This window comes from Neopelma chrysocephalum, unplaced genomic scaffold (assembly GCF_003984885.1).
Source record: "Neopelma chrysocephalum unplaced genomic scaffold, ASM398488v2 Primary Assembly neopelma1_42, whole genome shotgun sequence".
Classification (NCBI taxonomy): domain Eukaryota; kingdom Metazoa; phylum Chordata; class Aves; order Passeriformes; family Pipridae; genus Neopelma; species Neopelma chrysocephalum.
The window spans coordinates 1,029,469-1,051,637 of record NW_020897700.1 but is presented as its reverse complement, the minus strand read 5'-3'; the positions used below and the strand labels follow the sequence as shown (position 1 = coordinate 1,051,637).

Below are 22,169 nucleotides of genomic sequence, written 5' to 3'. Positions count from 1 at the left end.
GATCATATGCTGATAATCTGGAATATGTTAAATTTAGGGCAGTATATTTATACATCTCTGTGATTCAGAGTTTTTAATCAGCTTCAAAAAAGTTTGTAGCTGCACCAGTCCCCTAGCTGGGCATTCCAAACTTAGCGGTTTTTGTCAGCCCCAACATGCTTAATACAAATTCAGTGTATCGTAAAAGAAGATTCTTTGACTATTTTTGTTGCAGAACACTACTGGAAAGCTTTTTCTAGGGTTTTTAATGAAAAAAAGTGCAGTTTCCCCGCTCAGTTCTGGTTGCTTCCTTGGCCTTTCTTGGCTCCGGTTTCATCCTTTGGAAATGATAATGTCTCTCTGCCAGTACTGCACAGAGCAATTCAGAGCAGCAGTTGCATTTTCTAAAATCCCACTATCTTTGTAGTTGTGCTGGGACACAAAGAAGTAAACTATTGTATGCTCCTTTTTTACCTGAAAGAGCCACATGGAATCTTCCCAAAATAGTGCTTTCAGAGGAGTCAGAGAGAAACTCAGGTTAATTTATGTTAGTGTTGTGGATAATGTGTATTGGCAAAAACGTTCCTTATAAAAAATGGAAAAGCAATAGAGAGGAGGATATGAAAATCTCATTAACTACTTATCCAGGGCATGCAGATGGTGCTAAAATCCAAGAACAGAACTAAGTCGTAGCTATAAGCATTCCAGGGAATGAATCATTAGGAAAGTGGAAGGATAAAAAACCCTCAGAAATCTCTTTGATACAGAAGAAGAAATCAGCAAAAATTACGTAGAATAGGATAGTGACTGAGCGGCTAGATAAAGGTTGTCTGTCTGTCTATCTATCTATCTATCTATCTGTTTAAAGTCTGTGAATAAATGAAGATTGAGGGTAGCAAAATAAAAAGAATGCTATCACTGTGCAGAATATTGCAGTTGGGGAAAGTGTTGCCTGATGCAAAGTGACAAAATGTTACACCTCAGAAGAGCTAACAAAAATTTAGTTACTTTACAGTAAAGTTGTCTATGCCTATAAAGGAGCTTGTCTGGGAGGATCTCCCAGTTCGCTGAAAATGCATATTCAGTACTGTTTATTTTTTTTCTCCTGGCAAGACATCAGCCTTTTCTTCTAATGCTAGAATTACTGCTGATGACACCAAGGCTGAATTAAAGATTTGCTTACTTTTGTCTCATCTACAAGGCAGACATGAAAGCAAATACTGCAGATTTCTGTGTAGCTCATTGGTGCTCTTTGTAAATAAGACTGACAGGATGGTTGAATTTTTCAGAGAGATTTGATGGGCAAAGACAAATATTACCTTTTCTCTGTGATGCAGTTATTCTGGGTTATTTAGAAAGTAGTTGAAAAGCAGTAGTTTTGCTGATATCCAAGGTATTCTACTGTTGACTGTTTTGTATTAAGGCCTTTTATCATGTTACATAAATCTTGCAAAGATTTTTTTCTGTCTGAAATATAGAACTGCTTCTCATTCAGGCTGACTAGTTTAAATAGCTAAGTACCAAAGGATTGCAACATCATAGTCCCAAAGTTTTTATTACCCTTGTGAAATGATACAATTTGCATAATTCCATCTGAATTGGAAATATTATTATTATTTAAATAATCTAACTCTGAAACATTTTCAGAAATATTTGGGTGCATTAGAAATTCATCCAGGATAACTTTGTGGGATTTTAATGGATTTCATGGATTTTTAAGTAGTGAATTTTAACCAAGTAAAAAGTGAATTTAAACTGTAGTAATCAATGTATATGTTGCTTGCAATGACAAAATTGTTAGTCATTAGCTAGAAACAAAGAGATTTTGTAATACAAAATTAGTAATGTTCTGGGTTACACTAAAAGGTGTACTTATAAACAGTATCAGGGAAATCCTTTAATGTTTATCGCCATGGAGTACATTGTTTTGTGTATTCTTTGTGTAGGAGACACACAGAAAATTACATTTCAAATATTTTCTTTAATAAGATATACCAGGAAATGACTGCTAATTAAGAGTGTAAGAAGGAAGTTATAGTGATCTCTTATTCAGTTATATAATCACCTGAAAGTATTATGAAAGTTTTGGTGAAGAACTGTTCAGAGCAGTTAATAAAACATTGATGGCCTTTGACTTTTTGGGTTTAGATATATAGGCCTTTGACTTTTGGGGTTTAGATATATAGGATGCAGACAATATTTGTAATACCCTGCTCTTCACAGAGCTGGAAAAATGGACCTTAAAAGTGTGTTTGATTTAAGAAAAAATAGCAGTTACAACATGCTGTGATAGGAATAGGCATCACTATTTTAGAGCTGTTGATTTCTGCTTGTGTGGTAACAACCAATATTTAAGCAAAAAGTCATGCATAATTTTCAAGACAATTCATTGGCAAGTTTTGACATTTTATTTTCAGTGAGAACTAAAAACTTGGGATTAAGTGGACATGGAGAACTCCTTCAGCTTCTTTTTGTAGAAAAGGCTGAGGGCTTTTTAACCTTTGTTCCTGAAGCCTCTGATGGTAAATATATATTTAAGTATATTTCCTGTATTTTAGCACCCCAAAAAGAGAAAACTGCCACAACACATACATTCGGCATAGCATAACAGGTTTCTACTACATTCAAGGCATGACTGTGGTGAAAATAATGTAATAATACTATCTTTATTTGTGATACATAATCTAAAATGACAAAAAAATGAACAAGAATTATTTTTTTCCCTCCTTAGCTTTACTAGGCAAGCTCATAACTGTTAGGCCAATGATGGTGATTTTCAACAGTTGCAGAGATAATGGCTGCTCAGAGATGTGGTGGAGTTTCCATCTTTGTGGAGACACTCAAAATATGACCTGGGCAACCTGATCCGTCTTCAGATCTGGCTCTGCTTTGGACCTTCCAAAGGTTCTTTTTAAACTAAATTATTCTAAGATTCTGTGACTGACAGCCAGCAAGATATTGAAATAATGGCTGCAGTTTTCCATCTTAATTGGCAAAGGTGAAAAAAATTAGATTTAGTATGTCGGTTCTTGAAGATATAGTTGAATAAAAACATCCATGTACATGAAAAGTTTAGACTGCTTATGAAAAGAAAAATGCAAAGTGTTGTACAACTCCCGAGCTTATTATTCATGAAAAATCCACTGATAAATAGAAGATTTGGGATAGACAAAAAAGATCTGCAGAAATGCAGAGGATATGTCCTTTTTAATGGTCTTTGCCTTGTATTTTCTATCATTCAGCAGACCTTTGACTTGACTAATAGACTAGAAGTGACTCTAGCCACGTTTTTCCTACCATCACCATAAGCTGGGGTCCTGAAAAGGGTTAAATATTGGAAAAGACAGTATTTTAAAGGTGAGGCACTGTATTTAATTTCTATTTCATTTCTATTTCATTGAATCATTCTCAGTTTACTTTGGCAGAGTACAGGGAACTGAAAAGCTGCACAACACTATATCCTAGAAATCAACACCTCTTCAGGAAGCACCCAGGAACCTCTAAACACTGCCCTTCTGAAGTGCCCCAAGACACTTTCCAGAATTCCTCCTGTTTTGTTCTTCTGTTTTTATATTGCCATTCCCTTTTCTAAATACCTATTTTGTACATTCTTATAGAAAATGTCCACCTGTCTTCTTTGATCAAAATGTCATTAATTTATTTCATTCCATGTAAATATAGCTTTAACCAAATCCAGGTGAGACATGCCATGTAGGTGCAGCTGTCTACATTTTTTTTTGGGGCATGAAACCCAGACTTGCCTTACCCATCTCCCAGGCACAGTCACTAATATCCAGCTGCCTGAAAGATTTCTTATTTAATGAAACTGGATGGAGGAGGCAGACCCTGGGTAGGTAGAAAGCAAAAATCCTTCTCTATCCACAGATTGTATGGCCTTCCTTTTGTACCAATACAATTTTGCTGATGTTGTTGAGTGGTCTGAGCTAGATCTGTTGATTCTGGCAGTATTCCTGAGTACATATTCGTGTGTCTGTTTTCTTGCAATGCCACCATTTCGTGACCATTTTTAACAATAACCTTTTCAATGCACAATCTAGTGCATCCAATTTTTAGAATTAATAATGTGGAGAGAAGAGAGGGAGGGGTGTTTCATCAGCAAGGATCATACAGAAGGCCATTGTAATTGCCTGTATATTAAAACTGCACCGACTTTGTTTTTTACGGTATTTTGGTCTGTATTAATTGTCGGTATTAGTGGCTACTATTAATATTTAACAGTGGCTTCTAAAGATGCCACTTGGGATGATGTAGAACAAAATGCTGTTTTTCAGCAACCTAGCATTAGGGTAATAAAAGCCAAGGTGAAAAATCACTATGAGCAAGAAATAGGGGAAAGGGTAGGAGGGCAGGGACAAAAGAGATGGGGAGTGAAGGAGGGAGATAAAATTGTAGTACTATACAGTGACCACTTTTAAACAACAACCAGATTAAGACAGCTGTATGATAATTTTTTCAAATATCCTTTGGAAACTCTAAAGTAGAATGGCATAAGCAGTTTTATTGTTATGGTATATGCATACATTTGAATTTCTGACATTAATGTAGTTCAACAATAAATCATCTGTCTCAAGAAGCAGCTATAGTGGATGTGTTTCTGTCTGCTAAATTAAAGCATCATTGGAAGATTTTGAATTAATACTGTCAAAAGTCTAATAAATTTTAATTATAAGAATCAAAGTACTTTAATATGTCAAGATTAATCTTTAAACATATTTTATGTCTGCTTTTTCCATATTAATGTTTGAATGAAATGAATCACAAGCTAAAGGAGATTTTGTTTACCGCTGTCACCTTAATAATAGTTTGCTTGTGCAGAGTATGTCAGCACTAGTTTTCTGAAATTGTACATCAGAAAGGTATGATTCTGCTAACCTTCTAGAAGTGGTGTTGCTACTTGGGAACCATTTGTGTGGTTACTTTGCAACACACAGTTCTTGCTTCACATTCCACAATTCCTTGCCATATGTTGAGGGCTATTTAATAATTAGAGCGGTTAACTCTGTGAAGGCAATGTAAATCAATTTCCCTCTTACCTGGGATTATTGTGAACTCTTTAGTAAAGTTGTGTAGCTGCAGAGATTGGATATGATTACATCTGGCCAAGATACATTCATGTTTTAATATACATACTTATATATTTGGTTCTGCATATCCATTTTTTACTTGAACCAGTAGAGAACATGCATCCTTATCTGCAATTTGTTTGGAAAAACATGGATACCTCATGTTCCATTTGCTTGATCTGTTTTTTACAAACTGTAAGTTAATTATTTTATAATCTTGTAGTATTATGACTAATAGACTTGATTGCAATTCAAATTCAGTGCCATGGACTACTGACCATCACTATGTTCTGAAACATATGGTTCAATAAAAATCAGTTAAAAACTGATGTGCATTGTAAAGTGACATCCCTATCTTGTAGACTGCTTACATTTGTGATCTTTGATGGGAAAGTAGTTTCCTGGAGTTACCTATCTATGTTTAAAACCTTCTTTTTTAATTTAAAAAATTACATTCTCTTGATTCCTTAAATACCTGGATGTCATGAGAGCAGTGTATCTTCTGACTGAATGATTGACCTGTTGTTAGTTCTTCTTCTTTTTGTTGATTTCCATTGCTTGGTGCTGATTCTCTCATTCATGAGAGGTGATTGTCTTCCAACACATTCCTTGCTTTTTCTTTCTACTATCCGTTCTCAATTGTCCTAAGGTGAGGAATAGGTGTCCTACTTCCTCAGACCACTTTTATCAGGAAACTTGGAGTTAATAGAGCTTATTAGAGTTATTATTTGCATCCTCTCAAGTGTGTGAGCCTCTCAGCACAACACCAGAGAGCAGAAATGGAATGGAGTAGGGAAGAGAGTCTGTGTTTATCTTTAAGAATTTAGAAGTGAGTTGAAGGGACAGTTCCTGCCCTAAATACACCAGCATAATGTTCTAAATATTCATTCTGAGTGACAATCTAAAGGCTACTGGAGAAGCCTTTTTATGCTCATTTTTTGAAGTAATTTATGTTTTTCAATATTTAAAGGTTAACTGAATGAGAAGAAGTTGAGGAGCAGTTGGAGTGTGTTGTATATAAATGAGGAAAACCAAAAGTTTTAGCCTTAGATTCAGTGCTGTGTTTATAATGCCCTCAGGATGCCCTGCCATCCTGAGGGCATTCCATAGTGTTTCATGGACAGTACTTTTCTGTGATGATAGCATTAGCTGAGCACCAAACAGCGAACTTCTTGTTACTAGATCTTTAAATGTGAACTTGCTACTGCCTTGCCTCATACAATTTCTGAACAAAAGGGAAGAGACTTTCACCTGGAAAAATAAATAAATAGGCAAAAATGATAAGGGGGAATATAAATGCCTGTTGTTTGAGATAAGGAAATGGTCACATCTTTAATAATCCCCTTCCATCTGCTGGGTGCTAAAGCTATCAGAGAATTCTTTATGTTTTTACTAGACATTTTTTCTTTAGTGACCATAAAAAAAAGTGAACAGATAATTTTGTTTGCTACTGCATAATATGCTATTTTTAAAATAACCAATTATTTTAAAATTGTATTCTGTGATACATGCTATCTGCATTTTCACAAAGTCATAGTACCTGCTTAGAAGAATATTCACTTTAAAAAAGTGGATTTTAAATAAACTCATATTAGACATTGTTTCGAATAAAAAAAATACTGCTTTTTAATTTATGTCTGCAAAAAGTCCAATCTGTTAATTAAAATCAGATTCTTGTCCCAAATATATAGTCTTTCCGCATATAGAAGCGTGATGGATTCTGGAAGTCCCATGGCCAGCCAGAGGCGAATTCTCTTGTCACAGGCAAAAATAAAAGACAAATTTGAGGCTGCTTAATCCTTAATCCAAGCTCTGGGAGTATCCTGGGAGTATGTTTTAGAGGAGATTCTTGGAAACACTGTTATCTGCAAACTAGCTTGGAGACATTCAAGTGACTCATCCGTGGGACTTTTGAGTGCTACGGTACACTTCTTGTAGACACATTGCACAGCCTTAGTCTAGACCTTCTTTATTATTAACTAGATAGCAGAAGAGTAACTGACAACTCTGTAACATGTTAAAATAGGATTTAAAACAATTGCTCCATTGCTGACCATGTTGGTATTTCTTGCTTATTTGGGAGGGTACTTATTTGATTTAAGTGTTAAAATGATTCTCTGTTGGATCAAACCATGAACTCGTTGTTTGTCAGGACTCCTGTTTAGCAAGAAGCTTATTATCCATGACCATTCCAAGAGCTGTCCTGCCAAGCAAAAAAATTTTAAGAATAAAAAGAAAGACAGCTTGGCAGCCAGTCTGATTTGTGCTGAGTCTTGACATCCATACCTCTATTCCTCCTTTTGCTGCATTTTAGCAACCATGAGGAACAGGGTCATTGTATGTCTACGTGTTCTTATGCACACTAGGTATTTAGGGTGTTAACATACACACAGCCTCCAGCTGATTTTAGTAATTCATGCTAGTTTTTTTGAGAATATTAGAGTAGTCTGGATCAACATTAATTTCCTGTACTTCATAGTTATTTCATCTGGCTTAAAATAGGAACTGCTGACTGGTTGGTAGAAGGATTATAATGCTATCTAGGTTTGTTTGGTTTGGTTGGTTGGTTGGTTTGGTTTGTTTTGTTTTTGACAGTGTGTCACAATCTTCTGAAATACTATTACAATATTTTATACAGCATTACCTATTAAAAATATATTTGAAGATCCGGAGGCAAAACAATGCATTAAAAGTGCCCACTAATACATAGCTCTATTAAATAAAAGTACTACCTCTTTCTACCATTGGTTCCTGTCATGCCTGAATGCAAAGTACAAGGGTAGCAAAAGATAAAAGAACTGTAGCTCCATTTTTAATGACTGTATGATCCAGGACTATAGTATCCAGGCACTAAGCACAAGACAGTAAAATTAATCTGTCTGAAAGGTTCACCATTTTCAAAGCTTTCTTATGTCCTTTATCTCTAGAGGTGCTCCGTCAGCCTTTTGGACTTTGGAACACGTGAATTTCATACTTTGCTCTAATAGTAGCAAGCCTTGGGAAGATGCTAACTTCTGGTGGCAGAAGGAGTGTTTGCCACAGAACAAGCAAGACTGTCCCTCCCAGAGCTCATAACAGTTTCTGTCAGCTCCAGGGTGACAACTTTTTTTGCCGTGGCTGACCACAGAGGCATTCTCCAAAGGCTTCTGCTGAAGCTGGGCATCACCAGGGAATGACTGTTTCACTGACTTCAGTGGGCTCTGGTATGCTACCCAAATCTTCATTAAATAGTTAGCAAGCTAATAAGCACTGTGATGATGTTCATTTAGAAAAAGTAGTGTGTAGTTAAAGAGTGAAATCCTCTCTATGTTATCTGTTTGATATTGCAGTTTCTTGGCCATCCCGGTGTGAGTTTTGTGGCCATTTCACAGGTCCTTGATTTTTTTTTTGGTGTGGTTTTTTTTTGTTTGGTTTTTTTTTTTTTTATGTTTAGAATGCGGGAAGGTCCTGAAGGAGAGCCTCCTTTCATAAATTGTACTTTCACTGGCAGGTTGACATGTTGCCAGCATAAGCAAAAGTGATTCCTAAAATCCAACTTGAATAACATCTAGGATGAGTGCTCTTGGTTATAAAAGCAGCTAGGCCTGTATAAGAGGAGATAATCAAGCAAATAAGCAAGCAACTAAAATCAAGTGAGTCTGGAGTCACTGTGCAATAAAAGCATATCTTAAGAAGCCCAGACTTGGCTGCTTTATGGCTGTGAAGAGAAACTAGAAGCTCCTGCTTTTTAAAAATGATACTGTTGTTAGGGGTAGATGTGGTCTGGTATACAGGAGGGGCTGTCAGAGTGAGTGTGTCAAATAAGATGGTTTATAAATGCTGTGGCTTGGAATAAAGCACATACATTAAACCTGAAAGTAGCCTAGAAGGGTAATGCAGCAGAATTTTCCAAGATGTTCCATGTTCCATATTTGGGGAAAAAAAAAAATGAGAGGAAGACTGCTGAGTATAAGTTCTGACAATCAGAAATAAATTTGAGAAATTTTTTGCCTTACCTTCATGTTATGGTTTCCTTTCTAATAGCACAAGCCTCTAAGCAGAGTAGACAGAAATACGGTTGCATGAGAACAATAACTTTGCCCTTCCTGCTTGTGTGATGACACCGATTCAGGTCAGTTTAAATAATTACTGCTCTACTTTATCAAAGTCTGCTCCCTTCCATTTCCAGACTTGTTTGAGTGCTCTTGTTCTCTTTGTCTTTCTCTGTCTCATTATTTAGAGAGTGTTGGGACAGTCTGGTTCATTTTAGCTTTATCATGCTCATCCAGTTGATCTAGACAATGGAGTAGTCCTATTTGTTACTTAGCCTGGTTATTATAAACAGTCTCTTTCCATCTTGCTGGAAGCTGTAGTGCCTAAAGGGACAAGGTTTAGTGCTGATGTTTTATTTTTCATTTGAATGACGTTTAGTTTTGATTTGCTGGCAAATGTGTCCTGTGTTAGCTAAGTTTCTTTAAATTCAACGTTTTAAGTAACCCATTTCAGTAAGATCACATTTCTTTCAGCAAAACTCAACTACATTTTCAATTTCATGTTCCTATCGAATGTTTTGTGCAATGCTAACTAAAACTGACTCACATTGGTAGTTTATTTTAGAGCTGACTGCTTTTTATTTTTTTTTCCCATGGTGTGTGAGGATGTAATGAAAAGGGAACAAAGTGAGATTTGGTGGATTTCATGGTAGTCTGGCATTACGGGAATGAATTTCACATTGCCTATGTGTTTAGATTGCCCTTCCCAATGATTTAGTTCACTTATTTTCAACGTTTTGTTTTTCCCTTTGTACCATAGTCAAGACTACTGTTTTTAATTACCCAGTTGTTGCAAGCATTTATAGAACCAAAGCATCCATGTTCTATTAATATCTTTACAATGAACCTGTAAATTGGAGGAATACTCTGTTTAAAAGATAGGGAAAAAATCCAGAAAGCTGTCTATATAGTTAATTGCTTCCTTAATCACTTGGCAGTGGATACCTCTGAGATTGTCAAAATGTTGCTGGAGGTGTCAAAAGCCTATGAAGTCCAGCAGTAACAAGTGAGAGTATCTAAATATCTTCTTTTCCCCTTGCAAAGAACCAATTAAATTAGGCACTTCTGGGTTGCTTTGAAATCTCTCATGTTGAAGTACTGGCAGGATTCAAGCTAGACACTGGTTGATTGATTGGCCCGATGTAATATGGGCTGCACCAGTCAGTACAGTAGCCTTCTCATCAGGGCTGAATTACATTCTAGCTTAAACTTCTTACTTATTCCCTACCTGATTAGGAAAAGGGATCTGAATCAATGTCTCCGACTTTCCAACCCTGCTGCGGAGACACAGGACTTTTGATTGTTCTGCAAAAGTGGCTTCTTCCACTGGAGATGTTTTCCTTTGTATAAAATATCTACATATATGTCAGAACATGGACTGAGATCTCTGTTTTTTACTGTTGGACTCTAGAGCCATTCAGCCCCATTACAGACTGAAGGCTTAGGTTTGTCAGTGCTCACATCTCCTGGACCTTGTGTATAGTGGAATTCCTTGCTGCAGACAGCTGGGCACCCTGTGTGGAACATGGGTAAAGCTAGGGATATTGGCACACCTCAGAAATGGTGTGGGCATAGCCTTAACTGTCTACAAAGGTGGTATATAAAGTCAATAAACTGAGTAGGGATCTGTCAAGCTGAGTAATTAAAAATGCTGAAGAAAGACATGCAGCTGAAGCCTTTTCTTACTGACACATGAAACATCCAAGTTTGGGGGTGAAAACATTACCAGTTTCCTCCTCATCTGTTCACAGAGGTGTTCCTCCTCTAGAGCTCATGCCATTCCTCCTTTCCTGAAAAGAGCCATGAGAGTAGCTGACAGTGAGGTGTAATGCAAACCTCTTAGGCAGAGAGCAGCTCTAGTCAAGTGCATGCTCTAATTTAAAGCAGAGACATGAACTCAGTTACTGTGTGTTGGGTTCTGTCTTGACCACAAAGGTGAATTTTCTAAGACAGAGCATGCTTCCTCAGTCTTTGGAAGGAATTGTTCTGCTTTGTGTAAATAATTACATATTGAGCAGAGGCTTCAATTTATGTCTGCTATATCTGCTATATCCCATGAGAACTGCTAAGCTGTGGAATCAGTCTTTTGCTTATTTTCTTGCTTTCTCTCTCAAAGTCTTTCTGGCCCAGTAAATTTGTGATTATTTATAGTTTGAGGAACTTGTTGGGGCTTGGTTGAGAGCCAGTTCTTTAAGCTGCTTGGCAGCATCGGGATATTTTTGCCTTAAGGTGAAAATATAAGCAGCCAGGGAATTTTAGGTACTGACAATGTTAGGCAGCAATTTAGGACTAAAGGGGATTCAGACAAATAGAAGTGCAAAATTTAGTCATTATGATCTGGACCACAGAGACATTCAGATTAATTTTATTGATTTAAATGAAAACCTGGAGCTTAAATAACTTTGTGGAGTTTGTCCAATATACTTAAAGAGATAACTGGGCACCAAAATCAGTCTTTAGCTCTACCCTTGAGTAACTTTCTCAAATTTGTGGAGTAAGTCTATAATAGAATTAAAACTGCATCTCAAATGTCACTTGATCCAAGGCTCTTCATTCATAGGACCCTTTGGAAATGTGTTTATTTTTGTCACCTGAAGCAGTAAGGTTTGGAAATTAAAGGTCTCTTGGGAAAGAGAGAAGAAAAAGTAGTAAAGATAATGTTTGTGTGTGATCTGCACTCTTATTTTTGAGTGAGTAAAACCCAAAGTCTGTCATGTGCATGTGAAAATTATCTTAGTAACGTGTACATGTTCTCTCAGCACAGCGAGAACGTTGTATTTTTTCATTTGCTATCTAGAAACAGTACTCTTATGGTTTGCACCAATGTCTTTTACATATAGAACAAATAAGAGTAAATACTGACTGTGGCAGTATACCAGATTATTTGAGTTGCAGATGTGCCTACATATCATTCTGTGCACATTTTGTGGGTAATCTACACTTAAAAAAAGCTGTTACCTTTCCCAAGTCATATTTTCTGCTACAGAAGAAAAGGGTGTTGACAGTTTAGCTAAATTTTTTTTCCAGGTCAATGTGTGTTATTTTTAATGGTCAAAAAATCTTATTCATCTCTAAAGACCCACTCACATTTAACTGAAGTTTTGTATTATAGTAAATTCCTGCTATTTTGGAGCAGTTTTATTCATTTCAGAATAACGAATACTACTTTGCTGGTATTGCTTTACAGGACCGCCCAACTTCAAGAGTTCTGTGTAGGCCTTTGGAGGGTCTCTTATAGATTTCATGTGAGGCTATTTAGTAAATGATATAGTGTCTGTTAATAGATATAAGCTCTTCAGAGGGAAATCAGTTAGAGTCTGTTTTCAGTTCCTGTATCTTTCTCCAGATATTTTCTCCAGAATATATTCCCGTTCTAGTCAGCACCATGAGCAACTGAGTAGAGTGCATGATTCTGGTTTTATTTACACCAAAGTGAATCAAGAGAGCAACTGTTAATAGCAACACTTACAGGTCTTACTGAAAAGGTCTAGGTCTTACTGAAAAGCTTACTCTACACACAGTTGGTTAAAGATGGAGTTTTGAAAGAGAATTATGGCTCATATTATGAAATTGTCTTGCCAATAGAGTGAGGCCATTGGAAGTGAAGTGCTGATGTCAAGGAGGGAAGTGAATTTGTTTCTTCTCACAGCTGGCTTCAATTTACAAATTGAAAATGTATTTATGTAAGGCATATGTGGGGAAACTTGTAATTTAACAGTGGAAAATGAATGAAGATGCTGAGTAGTTGGATAAATAAAACTGTCACATAAACCACCAAAACCAAGTGTATAGAAATGGCAGAACACTATTTTGAAATATCTATGTTCCTGTGGATTTTGCTTCTCTTACGGCTTCAGGTTGCATGACCTCCTCTGACTCCCATTCCCTGCCAGCCAGCCAGCCAGCATCTTCAGCTCTCAACAGACACACTAAGGAGCTTGTCAGATAAGTGCAGCATGTTGAATTGGAACAGTGTTTGATGGATTAAGACCCTGGCTGTTTCACCTGTGCAATTTCTGACTTGTATTACGAATGACATTTTCAAAGCCTTTGGGCAACATTGCCAAGCGTGCCCCTGGAGACCATATTACAATGTCAGAATAATGTCAATTCTAGTTAAATAATTTTTATAGAAAAATAATTAAAGTAACATCAAGCTTTTGACAGCATTTCCACAAAAACTCAGAAATCCTCAGATAAGGCTCCCATAGCACTGCAACTTGACCTCTTTTTTTTTTATGTAATTAAAGAACAGTATTTTATTTTCACTTCTCTTTTTCTTTTTTTTTTTACATGCTGTAGCAGCCCTTTATTTACAGCCTTACAGTGTTCTCATGAGTCCTATTAATTCTACATCTAAAATAGTGTTTGTCAGAAATTTTTCCGTACTATGTATTGGAACTGCATATGTATGTTTTAAAAGCTCTGTCCCACCAAGAATACTTTTGATGGCTTTAGATTACATCAAAAAGATTGCCTTCTTTTTTAGCTGCCCAAATAATGTATTTACAGTTTTATTGACTGAAAACTCAAATTAGAAAAAAAAAATCCAACCCAATCTACTAGCCTGTTTTCTTGTGAAAACAGCCTTAACACATTAATCAATAACATAGCCAGCTTCACACAAACAAACATCTGGAACCTTGCTGATGGTTCATTCTGAAGACTTTGCTATGATCACACTCCTTTCTTCTCTTCTTTTAAACATAAATAGAATGAGCCTGTTTTATCCCTACTCTCTGTGAAGAAAGGACTGTAGATTATTTTGGTGAGAGGAGGAATGAGCAATACACAGATCATTCCCAAATATGAAAAATAGTCAGAAAATTAAAATGATCCTGCCTCAGAGTTCTCCAGAAAAGGGAGAGCTCTCAGGTATGCCCAATCCTGCATGTCTAGCTCTCTCACATAACAGATACTGGATCTCTCTGCACTATGTCAGAGATTCAGGCAGCTGAGAGGGGACATTTGAATGAAAGTGGATAAGTTTTGAAAACTGCCTGACAGGCAGCAGGCCAAAGGAACTTATTCAAAATTGTAATGCTGTGGAATTTTCCAGTTTTGGCATACTGGTACATGCTGGTGAGGGACCTTTTCATCTGACTTTTCTGATCATCTCCATTACTCAACCTGTGTTGATCTAGACTTCAGCCACTGCAAATTCTCTGCCAAACGGCCTACTTCAGCTGAGCCAGCTCTTCTACCGAGGAACAAGTCAACAGGACTTCAGACCATCATAAAGGGTATCCCAACAGCAGGAGAGCTGACATAAAGGAATAGACAGTGGCACTGATATCAACTCTAGCTGAGCTCTGAACCACTCTTCTAATTTTTGACAAGTAAATGATGTTGACATTTTCCAGTGTGGATACTCAGTGTTGGACAGCTGTAGCTAGATTTGGTAAATACCTGTACTTCACATTACTTACACTTAATTTAATCCTTCTGCCTCAGCTTTCCAAGTATGGAAAATTAAAGATAATAAAATTATTATCTTCAGAGAGGAGTTATTATAATTAATGTTTTTAAAATCCTAAATGTAATTAACGTACCCAGTAAACCTTCCAGCTAAGGATAGATAAGGATGTATAAATCTTCTGCAATTTGGTATATTTATTGCCTTTTCTTACTTTCTGATTTTTTTTTGGTCAGTAATTATATCATGTCAGTTCAAGTAAGGAAAGGGAATCAGAAGGAACCAGTGCTTGAGAGGCATGTGAAATATGATCTTAATAGTTACTGCTTTTATTACTTCCAAAGGATATGCTTTTCTTCCTCTCTTTGTATTAACTTTGTTGACTATTTTTTGGTCAGTTTATCTTTGGCTTCTGTAGTCTGAGAAGTTGACCTAATCTAAGTCAGCTAAGGCTTCTCTTTTAACATTTCCTTCTTTTGTATACTTTCCTCTTTTTTTTTCCCCTGCCTTCCATTGTTGTGTTTTCTTGTTTTTCCTTTTCCCTCAGTCTTCTCATATCTAGTGACTTTTCAGCTTCTCTTGCCCCTTTCTTGCTCTGTTTCAAGACCCTCTACCTACTCCCTTCATTTTCTTCCCTAGCGTGAGGAGAAGCGTCCTGGTGGGGTGCCTGCTGTCAGGGTTAGCCCTCACCTCGGGAGAGAGAAACTGAGTTGAAACTCACTGCTGTCACCATTGCCTGCATTTATACTGATTAAGAGAGTTTTGGCAGAAAAGAGAAATAGAGGTACACAATTCATATTCATCCATTCCCACTCTTGAGGCTGTCAGGGATGAATTTGCGCCAGGAGTTTTTACATACATTGAAGTCCTTATCCTAATTATTATAACCTGAAATGAAGATCTTGCAGCTGAGGGTCTATAGATAGCAAGCTCCTGCTTCTGCCATTTATCTCCTCTCTGCTCCACAAGTCTTGATTTTTCATTTCAAGAATCTGAAGTGATTTGAAGTAACACACTCCAAGAGGGGGAAACTGTTGTAATAGCATTAAATGATAAGTTATAGTCAATATGTTTGTTGTCCTCTCTATCTTCTCTGCACATTTCTGGTGGAAGGATAGATCCAGAAGTGTGTAGAAATAATATTACAGAATATGGGTCTTTTTTTTTTTTAATGTAAAACTTGGAATGCAAGGCAAGCTTGAAGATGCCATGTCCTGTAGTTTATTATATGCAAATTTTAAAATAATTCCCATATGTCAAATAATAAATCGGATGCAAACAAAGGATAGCAGTAGAATAAGGTTACAAGAGGACCATGCTTCCAGTTATCGGGGGGGGGGCCGGGAGTGTGCAGTAACTTTGTTGCCTATAGTAGGGTTCCTTCAAATTATATCAATACAATTGGAATCAGCCTTGGTGCTCTGCTGTTGGGATACTTGATTGTCAGCTGTATTTTTCTAACACCAGTTTTTTTCATGACATTGTAATTATGATTTTTTATTGTCATCACAGTACAGTCCAAATTTCACGGTTGGTCCCTGCAGCACCATTTTACCTCCTGAAGAGTAGCTCTCTTGTCACTCTTTCATTTCATTCCTGCCTGTGCCAGGTAATCATCTGGAGATAATAATCTTTTTTTCTGTAGAGTCTCCCACTGACAACATGAAGTCACTAGTCCACTGAACTGTACCTGTGGTTTCCGTTTCTTCAGCCAGACCCATACTTTATCCTTGTTGAATATCAAGAACAGCGCAGACTCAGCGCCTTTTGTTGTCCACTGACTTAAAATTTGTTTGTAAGATGTTTGGTGTAGAAATCAACTCAGCTTGTGTAAGGATGCTTCATAAGGTGTTACTGAAGTCTCTATCACACAAATAAACATATCTCAGGACATGCGGAGAATTGTACTTTTGAACTTTCAGAGTGACACATAGTAAGAGTCAGCCTTTATTTATTTGCTTAAAAAGCAGAGATGATACTGGAAAAAAGATTCTTTTTTGTAGGAACGTCTTTACAAAGTCCTGAATTCTAGTGTTTGGTTGAAGAAGGAAGTTTCCTTATAGATGACAATGCAGGAATGTTCCTTGCTCATGCTCCAGAAGTTTTCTGAAAGCTCTATATCTTTGCTTCTCCCTTTGAAAATGCACTACTCCCCATGCAGCTGCTCATGGAACAGTGTTGGCCTTTTCCCTGGTGGCTGGTAGAGAATCTACTGTCATGGGTGAGCACCACTGGTTTCTCCCTATAAAGGGCACGGATCACACTGTTGGTATCAATGTAATTTTAAAAGTAAAATTTGTCTATACCATATATTTGTCAAAAGGTAGGTTTTAGGAAAACAGAAAATATTCATATTAAATGATGATTAAATGTGGAAATCATAATCTAACAGCAGGATCACTTTGTATAACAGGCAGCTGTATTATTTTTAGGAACAGGAAATTCTGTGATGAGTCAAATTGCACTTCATTGTATTCATATTTTTCTTTTCCAGTCAGTAGCTGGCTTTAAGGCAGAGAATTCCTTGTGTTGACTGTCTTGAATGCAGACAGTAGTTGGCAACTGCTGTAAGAAATTTTCTGCAAGTGTGTGCTAACCCTCTTAGTGAATATCATTTTATTTTGAACCTAATTGAAGACTCAGGATAGAAAAATCAGCAATTATTTTTCCCTGCAGTACAATATCTAATATTCTGATTTCATGGGTGTCTGACTGCAATGATGAGGAAGAACATTTTCTTATAGTATTTACAGTATCACTACAGTGTTTCAGGAGCATCGTGTATCAAAGGAAGGAACTATTATGTCAGAATATGTGCCACTTAAAAACACACTCAATGAAAAAGTAGGATGTGTTATATTTGATGTCATCAATAACTGCTTTGTACGCTTTTTCTTGTCTTTGGCTTTGAAAAAGCTATTAAGGATGAAGAAAGCAGCCTTCAGCTAGAAAAGCTTTAATAGGAGTGATCTGCAACAACAGAGATAACACCTCTGCGACAAAGGCATTTTGTGTTTAGAACTGTACTTCCATGTTAAGTCCAAGGTGGTGTGGTTATTTTTGCTGGTAGAGAAATGGGAAATATGTGTGTAGTTGCTAATGACTGTATAGTTTTTTACCTGCAACAAACTACTACCTGGGACAAATTCTTGTCTGATAACATCTGTGTTAAGTGGGTCAGAGACCTCGAGTTTTTACACCAGAATATTGATTAGGAGTAGTAAACAAGAACAGAAACCTCTTCAAAATGTCCCATAATCTTGCATAGAAAATTAGAAGAAATACTATCAATTTAAAATGTTTGCTTTTTTTTTTTCTTTTTATATCAGATAGTATTACTGAAGTCTTCACTAACATCTATGTGACCAGTTTTGGACCTGTTTCAGATACCGATATGGTGAGTTCCTGAATCTTTTGCATATACGGGTAAATGGTGTAAGATATATACTACTAAGTGCCTCTAAGCTTGTATTCTGCTTTGACTTACTGCGAAAAAATTTTCAACTATTTAATTGAAATCAGAAAGCACCAAATCGCATTTAGTTCTGAAGCTGGCAATTGGTTTATAGATGTTACATGATAAATATGCTTGTATTACCAGTTTAGTTTGGACCAGTGAATCTTCTGATTGCCCCCACTGACTGTACTTTGGTTTCTGTTCTGAGCAGTCTTGAGATAAGTGAACTGAATTCCTCTTGGATGAAAAACTGGAGTGAAAGGTGCACTGTAGGAGCACCCCTAATATTGGCAACAGACTGAGGGACCTGATGGAAGTCTAAACTAAACTTCTTGAAAGATATAGTTTATAAGTTGGGTTATCTACATGACTGTGGTATTCTACAGATCTATCCATAATTTGCGCTGTTTAGTAACCATTTAAGGAAGTGGGTGACATTAAAAAAAAAAAGAGAAACTGTCAGAATAGTGCTCTGGATTATAGTTCTAAATGAAAACATTAATGGTAAAAATCTCTGAGGCAAAGAATTCTTTGTAGGCTTATGACAAATCATACAGAGATTAGGGAGAATGTTTCACACTGAGAAGAAAGATCTGTTTTCTCTAAAATGGAAGGGAAGGACAAACTGAAACTTACTTTAACTGTGTGTTATGCCCCGGTCTGCTCAGCAGGTTTAGGAGAAGGTTGTTTGATTCACTCTGGGCAGTGTGTGGGAGAAATAACAAAATTCTCAGGAGGTTCAGTAACAAAGTTTTACTTGAAAACTTAAGAACATTAAGGTAGAACAACACAAATACTTGAATACTTGGCAAATTCTAAAACAACATCCAGACAAAGTAAGGCACTTCACAAACTTTAGCTTAGCAAACTTAAACTTAGCCAACTTTAACTTACCCAGACGCAACAAGGCACTTACTAAGGCATTGACTGGAATATTTTAGTCTGGCTTAGAATATATTTTGAGAAGAAGAAATTAGAAGAAGAGAGAAAGATAGGAGAAGAAAGAAAGAAAGAAAGAGAAATAAAGGATAAGAGTAGAAAGATATTACCACTCATGAATCCAGCGACGAGATTTCATAGTTGCAATTTTGATGTCTGGTGGTTGAAGTGATGGTCACAATCTTGATCCATTGGGGCCAGAGGAAGCCCTGAAACACAAAGTCCAATGGTTGATATACAGTCAGGATTAGGTGGAGTGCTCGGGTACCTCGGGGTGGGGAGTTTTATGTTGTCTGTTGCAACATGGTGAATCTTTTGCAACAATGTGGATCTGTTGCAACACTGTGGGTCATGCACAGTCCTCTGGTGGAAAGCCACAGAAATGAGTCTGGGGGCACTTTGGTTATTTATGACACCTTCTAAGACATCACAGTTGCCTCTCACATCAGTGTAATTGAGCCAATTATGCCCCATCAGAAGGGATGAATACCTTCAGGCCTACCTGTGAATGTCCCAATAACTCACCTGGGAGATATTTTTACGAGTGGACCAGTTATACCTCATCAGAAGGGATGAAAAATGTGGACATCCGGACACCTTCCCAGGGGATGAGCAGTCTTACAACTGAGACAGCTGTATAAGGGAGGAAATTGGCATGATAAAAAGCTGTCCGACTTCTCAGGATGAGCTTCTTATCAGGCTCTTCCCTCCCCTGACTCAAAACCCAGCTTCCTGCTAAACAAAGCTTGATTTGTCATGGTCATCTTCCCGTGCGTACACCCTCTGCACCTGGGCTATTACCTTGCTCATCATCAGCAAAGCACCCATTGCTTTTGCAAGTGGCTGACTGAGCCTTTACCATTAACATTTCAGTCTCTCACACTATCCTTCCCATTCCTGCAAGAAATTATTTTTGAAGTGTTTTGAACATTCATTATTATATATGACATATAAAATACTACCTAGATGTGTCTGTAGGAATTAAAAATGAATATGTTTATTAAAATCAGGCAATATTTCTTCTTCTATGGAAAACTTTCAGATTACGCATCATACAAAATAAGGAACATCTTGATGTTATGAACTAGTTTGCAGTGAAACTAAATTATTTATAGTACACTGTACATTTAAAAAGTTATTTGCTCACTGACTAACTGGTAATCATAGCTCTAGAGTATATACTTTGCGGGGTTTTATGTTTGTTTTTTGTATGATAGTTTCAGTTTTCAACCTCTGTTTTGATAGTGATGAATACATTACTGAAGCTTCACAATAAAGACCATTTAATAGGAGAAATAGACATTTATTTTCTTTTTATTACTGTATAAGTTGCGAATTCTCTCGTGGTGTTTTTTCCTAATGATTTTAAGTTTCTAAAATTGCTCTTATTGTATTACTAATTAAAACAAAACAAAACAATCAGGTATCCACAGTTATATACAAAGATGACATGAACATCTTGACCTCATTGGTCTAATATCTCAGGCCTTCACAGTGTTTACACTTACAGTAGTCCTGTATAATGGGGAGATGATATTAACCCACTTTTAGAGATTTGGTACTGGGGCACAAGGAGACTTACCCAAGGCTGTGCAAGTCATCTGTGCTCAAATGGAAATTTAATGAAAACTTTCCTGAGCTTATTCCTAACCCTCCAAACATTTTCGACATCAGTGGGTAAATGTGTGGAGAACTCTGGGTGTCCATTTGCATAGACATATATAACAGTGCAATAAGGGATCAGGTTGTTTGATGCTACAGATCTATGCAGAGGTGTTAATCAAAGCAGAGTGCAGTGCATCAGAATGGCAGCTGTTACTGTAATGAGTAGGTTTATTTGCAGATATAAGTAAGAGCAGTTTAATTCTCATTGCTACAAGCTTCAGGGTTAATTTAGCTTGTTCTGTTGATAATTATAAAATCATTTTGAAACATGTGAGCAGTCAATCAGAAAATTTCAACATGTGAGTTTTGAAATAATAGCTTCCAAACTATCACATATTCTGTCGAACATGAAGGTGACATTAGAGTTTTAACCATGAATACTCTTTCGTTTAGGAACTGTATGACAGAATTGATAATGTAAACTGTTATGCAGAGTATTCATTGATATTTTCTTCTGTAAATAGGGAAACTAATTTTTAAAATTTCCTCTTTAAAAGGCTTCATTTGAAAAATAGGTTTGACTCTTGCCTGTGTCCTGAATTTTCAGAGGATCCCAAAATTAACCTCAGATCTTTTCAGGAAGGTGGGGTCACAGCCCCTGAGGTCCTCTGCTGTCACAATGTGAATGGTGAGGCCTTCAGTCATATCAGATTTTTAGGCTGAACGCTGCTGCTGCCCAAAACTCTCATGGATATCACTTTCCCTGGGATTTCTCATAGCAATAAAAGGCATCAGATGTGTGACTGTACCCCTTTGCATAATCTATTTTCCAGTTTGGGTTTTTTTCCCCTTGGTTAGCACCTTGTGAAGAATAATGGTGCTTAGAAGAAAAGTCTTTTGAAAACAGGAAGGGGACTCACTGCTGTGAGAGATGGCTAATATGTGCTTTACAGTTTGGAAGAAGGAGGAGACACAAAGACAGTGATGGGTGGATTGGAGCTAAGGACACAGTTCTCACATAGTAGTCTTGATTCATGGAGTTGATAAAATGTCATTCCAACCTTTATTGTTTTTGAATTGGTAGCAATTTGTGAGATTTCTGTTTTTCTCACTAAGTCTATCAGTTCCCATTAATGATAATATAGTATTGTGTACAATCTGTGACTCCGTATGATTGCTAGAATGTAGGTTCTTATTCATATTCTCTGTATTTTTCCAGTATCACAATTTTGCAAAAAAATAATTAAGTCCAAGGGAATTTGATCTTTGATTTTAAGTTAGCTGAAGTTGCCATTGATAAATCCAGGAGGTAGAAGCTGAGGCTGAGATGTTTCTCCAAATGTGTTAAGAGTCAAAAACGTTTGGTCCTTATCATGGATTAACATCTTCACTAAGTTAAAAAGATGTTACTCTCTGTTCTGACCAAAATAGTCAGCTACCAAATCTGTTCACTCTTGGCCAGGAGTCTGTTGCAAACTGTGCTTTAAATGAATGGCTGTGACTGAAACATTTGGGTATCAATATCAGTTGTGTCAAAGAAAAGCTATTATATGTCAAACACTCTGTTTAATGCCAAATATACAATGCCAACATACAAGAAATTTCAACTTTGTTTTGCAAACTAGTGAGAATCAAGGAAAGTAAAGCAAAACATGGGA

General features: G+C 36.8%; 1 protein-coding gene across 1 annotated transcript in view; it reads left to right on the top strand.

Moving 5' to 3' along the window:
- The window catches only part of GABRA2 (gamma-aminobutyric acid type A receptor alpha2 subunit), a 59,995-nt gene that overhangs the window by 4,457 nt on the left and 33,369 nt on the right, over nt 1-22,169 (top strand). Inside the window, exon 2 of the mRNA XM_027676308.1 lies at nt 17,840-17,907. Coding sequence (XP_027532109.1) covers nt 17,905-17,907 — 3 coding nt within the window. The 5' untranslated portion in view covers nt 17,840-17,904. The remainder of the gene's footprint in view (nt 1-17,839; nt 17,908-22,169) is intronic.